Here is a 6,804-nt window from a genome sequence, read left to right on the forward strand (position 1 = left end):
TGTTGGATCGGGAGTTCTAAGACTTAGACGTAGTGACAGTGAAGGACCAGCAATATATTTCCAAGTCAGGATGGTGAGCAACTCGGAAAGGAACCTGCACGTGGTGGTGTTCTGCTGCCCCTGCTGCCCTTGTCATTTTTATTGGTAAAGTTCACAGCTTTGGGAGATGCTTTCAGAGTATCCTGGCAGTTGATGTAGTAACAGCCTGGGTGAATAGCTGCAAGTTCACTTTGTAGATGGTATGCACTACAGCCACCTTGTGAAATGGAGAAAGGAATGAATGTTTAAGGTGGTTGAAAGGCAGGGTGGGGCAATAAGTTGTCTGCTTTGTCCTGGATGACGTCGAGCTTCTGGAGAGTTGCACTCATCTGGGCAGGTAGAGAATATTTCATCATAGTCCTGACTTGCTGCCTTTAGATGATGGAAAGGCTTTGGGGTATTAGGATGTGAGTCACTTGCTGCAGCATATGCAGCCTCTGACTTGCTTGCAGCCACCATATGGAAATGAGGGTTGTGCATTTATCAGAGGATGTCCCCAATTCTGACCTTGTGATTTGTGATGGAACAAAGATTATTGAAGAAGCAGCCAAAGATGGCTGGGCATATAATATGTGCTGAGGAATTCCTGCAGTGTTTCCAGAGCTGGGTGGTCAACATCCTACAATGACAGCCCTCTTCCTTTGTGCAAGGAATGACTCCAACAATTGGAATGTTTCCCCCTTGATGCCCATTGACTTCAGTTTTATCAGGTTGCCTTGATACCATAATCGGTCAAATGTTGCCTTGGTGTCATGGTCAGTCACCCTCACCTCAGCTCTAGAATTCATTTCTTTGGTCCAGATTTGGACCAAGGCTGCAATGAGATCTGCAACTGAGTTGTTTTGGTGAAGCCCAAACTGGGCATTGGTGAGTGGGTGGATTATTGGTAAGTTCTACTGATGACGACAGCCTCCAACACTTTGTTGATGATTGAGAGCAGACTGGTTGGGCCATGCGGGTTCTCATAGATACACTGTTGATGTGGGGGAAGTGAGTGGAGTTAAAGTGGAAGTGCTACAATGTGAAAACAAGTTCAGGCATAAGAAGGAAGGGATGGTGGAGGGGACTAGTGGAGCTTCTCTTCAAGGTCCTCAGGCTATCCTGTTATGGGATGGAGTTGCAGGGGGATTGGTTGACAGTGAGCCAGTTGGGACCACAACACTGGAAACTGTCAAAATATGAGACCGCGTCACAAATGTAAGTGGGACAAGACTGGATAAAAGGAGAAAGATTAGAGTCAAGGTGGGAAGAATACAATATGTTCTGTGGGCAAGAGTAGGCTGAAAGATTAGTCTTCCAGGACAGTCCTTCTTTTGGATCTTGAGAAGGAGGAGCTGGAAATGGGAGGTGCCTGGTTGAGGGGCTGGAGGACTGAGGCACAAAGTCTGGATATTCCAGAGCAAGTGAGTCCCGTGGTTGTCTGGGAAACAATAGCCTGATGTTCAGTGCTTGTGGGGTCATGGTCCAGAGGGAGTTCATTATTTTGCCAGCAGCTCTACTCCTACTGGATGATTTGGGGAAAATGGCTTTTCCAAGTGTAACTCAGCAGTTAAATAAAGTTTTACATTAGCTCAATATTTAGCAACAGTGTGTGAAGTTGAAGCTGCTGTAGGTAGTATGTGAAATGGTGGGACCACCAAAGGCAAGTAAAAACTTTTGTATTTGTACTGGAAATCCACAAAATATAAAGTATTCCTAAATATATTCAACCAAGCAAGTCGACTGTTTAACCTATATATTTCTTTTCATGGGGTGGTTAAATTTAATTTTATTTTATTTACCCAAACAAAATATCAACATGATATTTGAGAGGCAAAGCATGTTCTTGTCTTGTATTCTAAGGTCTGACTGATAACATCAAAGACTAATGGAAGGAGTATAATTGCGATGCCACCCAGCAATGGTTGGTAAATGTCATTCAATCTCTATTTGGCATTTGAATCCAGGCTCTCAGAATCAAATTCCTCCCCAACAGACACACAAAAGATTGCATTGCTAGCTCAGTTCAGCTTTATTAACCTATTTTTTTTTTTGTGATTCTTGAAGTTACCAGTCTGGTAGGCTCATTCTTACGCTTGGGAATATTGATTATTCCCCAGTTACTGCTATCCCTTACTGCCTTGATTCTTCTTCTTATAAAGTTTGACACATACTACTTACTCACAAGATCAATGAAACATTGCTCTCAGACTGAATATTGAAAACTCAATCTTCCTTCCCAAAGATTAGGCAAGAGCAGTTTAAACATTTTAAAGGTCTTTATTAAGTTTGGTGTTTTCATTTTCTTTTATTGTGCAGACATACATAATTCCTCACTTAGAAGCAATATTATCCAAAGTGATTTCTTTACTGCTTTTAGCTAACTCAAACAATAGGGTAACTGTCTAATGCTGTTAGCTGATCAATAGGGAGAGTTGCCTTGCAGAAACAAAGCTTCTTTAAATCAGACCCTTAAAATAGAAATTGTCAATTTGACAGGTTGTTTTCTCCATCTCATGGGCCACTTCCAATGCCATCTTTGCACTGGACCTTCCTGTGCCCTTCCTCAGCCTATCATAGCTGTCACTGCTTACAGTCCCTGCCGCACCCAGCTCATCCTCATGCAGAGCTGATCCCATTGAATGACTACGTTGTGCTGTTGGACTCTTGGTGTAGTCCAGTAGTGGGGCAGAGTTACTAACTGGGGGCTGTCAATCATTCAGCGTGTCATAGACTTGCAGCAGTTCTGAGCATGTCTGGGACTTGCATCTATTGAAATGGCTCCACACTGGTTGTTCTCTTTAGAACCGTTGGCCACAGCCAGGAGGGTTTGCACCACTATTAGCCAATACTGAGTGGGATACAAGTGTATCCAGTCTCTACTGATCTTTTTCTATTACTAATGTGAAAAATTGAAAGCTCACTCCCTGTAATAACTTGGCCATGATTTTTCCATAATTTCCTTTGAGAAAACACCTTTCCTCCATTGCATATTTCTCAGCTGAGAACATCACAAGGGGGAGTTGAAGACAGAGAAGCAGACAGCCCTGTTATGTCATCTCATTAAAATTCCCTCTTTTAAGTTATTTTACCTATAATTATCACTGGGTTTAACTGGTGGACGAGAGCAGGCAAATTATTTCAATGAAGTGCATCAATAAATATTGATTTTTCACCATTAATTTCATCTCTTCCTTCAAGTACGTGACTTCAAGTATGGGACATTTTGTTTTTTTTAAGCTAGATATTGAAGCAGAAATTAACCCAGTTGTGTTGTGGGAATGCGCCAAGATTTGTTTATTTTCTTATTTGCAGATCTTCCATCTACCCAACTGTTAAGGGGATTAACAAACCTTACCATCTCGCCTGGTCAGCAGCCCAGACTGTTAATTGGTGAAAGGATTTAAGGTGGTATAAAGCAGATGCAGCAATATCCAAAAAAACTTAGGAATTCCATCTAATTACAAAGGATACAAGGTTAATCTATAATTCTAATGCAAGTGTAAAGTAGCACTGCACCTCTCCCACGCATTCTTAGACATCTTGGTCTGAGCCTAATGCTTCTTGGTAAATTAATCATGAGCTTATGTGAATTTGTGTTTCCAAAAGATATAGTGATGCCATTTACTGCATTTCGATCATATCACAAATCTATACTTTTATTAGTTTGAGCACTATCAAATATAATAGCAATTAGCCATGATGGGGTTTGACTTTGATTTAGATCTTTCAAGGGCTGTCACCAAGTAGTTGAATTGTTGACAATTTTGACAATGCTGGTCACTTTCTTCAATATACAACCTAATAATATTGCCTTAGGTATGCTAATTTTAATTGTGCACAAGAATATAGATGTATGTCTCTCAGGACCAAATAGTGGACCCTTCAAAAACACCGTGGTTAAATGTTTGACTTTAACAGAGAAACAGAATAGTGTTTCAGCTGTCACACAAAACCTAAGTGAGGCTTCCAGGAATTACGTTCCCAGCTTTCAGAATGACCAGATTCAGCAGCTTAGTATTTAAAAATGCATCATAATACTTTCACTCATTCAGAATCTCACATTTCACAATGTTATTTTCTTATTTAGTGTCTATTTCGATTACAAGAGAATATTAGCGATCGTTGTGTAACATGTTCATGTGGGATAATATCATCTCTTAAAAATTTTAGTGGCGGGAAATAATTGGTCTTAATTTATTGTCACCTCAGTTCATGCACATTGGTTGCACAATGACAGAGATTCTACAAAATAATACACATTTTAGAAAGATTCCCAAATGGTCCATATTCTCTAGCAAGAAGCACTGGATTTGACACATTTTTAACACTCCTGACAGGCATTATCCTTTTCTGGATTGAGACAAACTTAACTCTACTGTACAGAAGGGGAATGAGCACTTCAGCCAGGAGAGGCAGGAGATTGAAAAGCAAAAAAATTGCATATGTTGGAAATCTGAAATACAAATAGAAAACACATGGCAGGCCAGGCAACATCTGTTGAAAAGAAAAGCAGTTAACATTGCAGGTCAAGGATTCTTCATTAGAAATGGGAAAGGGAGAAATAAAGTTAGTTTTAAGTTGCAGAGAGGTTGGGGGGAGGATGGAGAGGACACAAGGAATATCCCTGATAGGGTGAGGCTAGGGTTATGGATACCAGAAAAGGAATGTAAGAGCTGCAAAATACAGTATTATAAGACATGCCCGACAGCTTAGGCATTGCTAATGGACAGAGAAAAACTGATATCACAGATGGATGACTTTCAGCAGTAATGGGCAGTTCTGATATAGTCAGAGAAAGCAGGTTAACTGAAGTTGGGTCTGGAAGGCAGCAATGTGCCCAACTGCAAGACAAGGTGCTGTTCCTCAAGCTTACACTGGAGATCATGGCTTCCATTCCTTTCCTTTGGAAAATCCCAATAATGCAGAGGAAGGACATTGAGGATAGTGGTCATGGATAATTAAAACATCTGTATTTAGAAACAGGTGAGGTTAAGGAGCATGGGGTGACGTAATCACCACGGATTGAATCTACATTATAAACACAGTAGGATGCCAAAAATGGCAAATTGGTTAACAGCTTATTCAGAATTCTGAAGGTTGCTCAGCTTACGTAGAAGGGTTGTAATATCTTCAAATGTAGAGTCTTGTTTCAAATAAATACGGTAGAAAAATGACTGCAAGATATCATTTCAATAAAAAAAAATTTAACTTGCGGGCTGTAGGGTGAGAAATAATTGTTAGGATCTTTCTTAAAACAAATATTGAACTTAGAATGTTTTACTTTAGCTTAGGTTGTTGTCCTCAGAGTAGTGATGAACACCAACATGCCTCATAATGGGATAAAGTGGGCTTGCATTCTTTGGTTGACTTCTCTATCTCAACCATACTGCTGTGAAGAAGGATTACAGGCAGATTTCAGATGCTATTCCATACGGAGAGAGCAAAAGAATCACAGGGCGAATAACCTGCAGGTTGCAATTGCGTGACTTAGTTCAGAATGCCAATATCAAAGGCTGACAGGAACGAGGCAGCACTTGTGAATCTTGTGGTTTGAAATTAATCAGTGGCTGTTATTTTAATTCCATTTTCCTTCTCCTATCCCTGGGATGCACTCTTCATGTTATTCTTCTTCAAATGAAATCCTCCTGGCTGTCCTTTTGACCATGTCAATCAGACTAGCAGGACACTCCTTTCTGTAGAAGGCCTAAGGTTCTGAGCTGAGATTGTTCATCCATCCCTTGAGTGGAATGTCCCATGAGGTAAAGAAACTGTTAAACTGTGCAATATAAAGAAAAGTTGAGTTCAATTTAATACTAAAAGCTGGACTATGAAACAAGATTCCAAGTTTGAATCCAATAGTTTACTATTGAATCTGTCAGAATGCTCCAGAATCTTTTGTGATGTCCAAAGCATTTGATTTTTTTTAAAAAAGTTACACATGTGGCAATCCAAGTAGGGTTTATACTATTACAAAATCTTAACCATATGACACGGTATAATGAATTTCCCAAGGACCAGGAACTGTGCTGAAGTTAATGTAATTAAATGATAACAGACATTTATCACACTGTATATGCCATAAGAAAACAACATCTGCAGACACATGCTCCTTGGCTCTTTGACAGTCAGGGATTTGAAGATTAAATTGAGCACAGTTAGCCCGGAGTAGTTGTTATTGATGTTCTGCTAACTTTTAATAGCAATAAGATTGCTCTTGATTTTTCAGTTATTCATGTTCACAGTGAGGAACAGGTGGAGTTGGACAGTTAGGTTTAGTTCCTGGGATGCACGCTTTTTCTAAAATTCCCAATCAGTATATAATTGCTGGAAGTGGAATGGTTAACTTAAAAGAAAATGCTTTTGCTCACAGGTTTATGGTATTGCACAGATATTGGATTTAGGAGCCACTGTCCTAGAATTTGGAAGCTCAGCTGGATGGATCTGGCGATGCAGCTAGATTTACAGCAGGGTTTACAGTCACTGTTTATGGCTAGGGTGAATGGATCATGGCATTTGGCAGCAGTGGGTGATAGGATCCAGAAACTTGGAGCACTGGGAAAGGTCATTGAATTTGATGGAATAGGGCTGGTAGCACTGGTCTGGAGCCAGGTTCCCGGTGATCTCACATTATGGTGAGAAGGAATTATTCTGCAGGGAGCATACTGGAGCAGCTGCACAGATGGCAGTGGACATGGCTGCAACAATGAGAATGAAATCACCAGCAATTTAGCACGTGGGCATACCATGGATTCCCAGGAAACGCAATCCCACTGGTGGAACTAA

At 40.4% G+C, this 6,804-nt stretch overlaps 1 protein-coding gene across 1 annotated transcript in view; it reads left to right on the forward strand.

Moving 5' to 3' along the window:
* stk33 (serine/threonine kinase 33) overlaps positions 1–6,478 on the forward strand; it is a 216,199-nt gene extending 209,721 nt beyond the window's left edge. Inside the window, exon 16 of the mRNA XM_052029681.1 lies at positions 6,392–6,478. Coding sequence (XP_051885641.1) covers positions 6,392–6,478 — 87 coding nt within the window. The remainder of the gene's footprint in view (positions 1–6,391) is intronic.
* Positions 6,479–6,804: the final 326 nt, after the last annotated feature.

This window comes from Pristis pectinata, chromosome 14 (genome assembly GCF_009764475.1).
Source record: "Pristis pectinata isolate sPriPec2 chromosome 14, sPriPec2.1.pri, whole genome shotgun sequence".
In the NCBI taxonomy this organism is placed as follows: Eukaryota; Metazoa; Chordata; class Chondrichthyes; order Rhinopristiformes; family Pristidae; genus Pristis; species Pristis pectinata.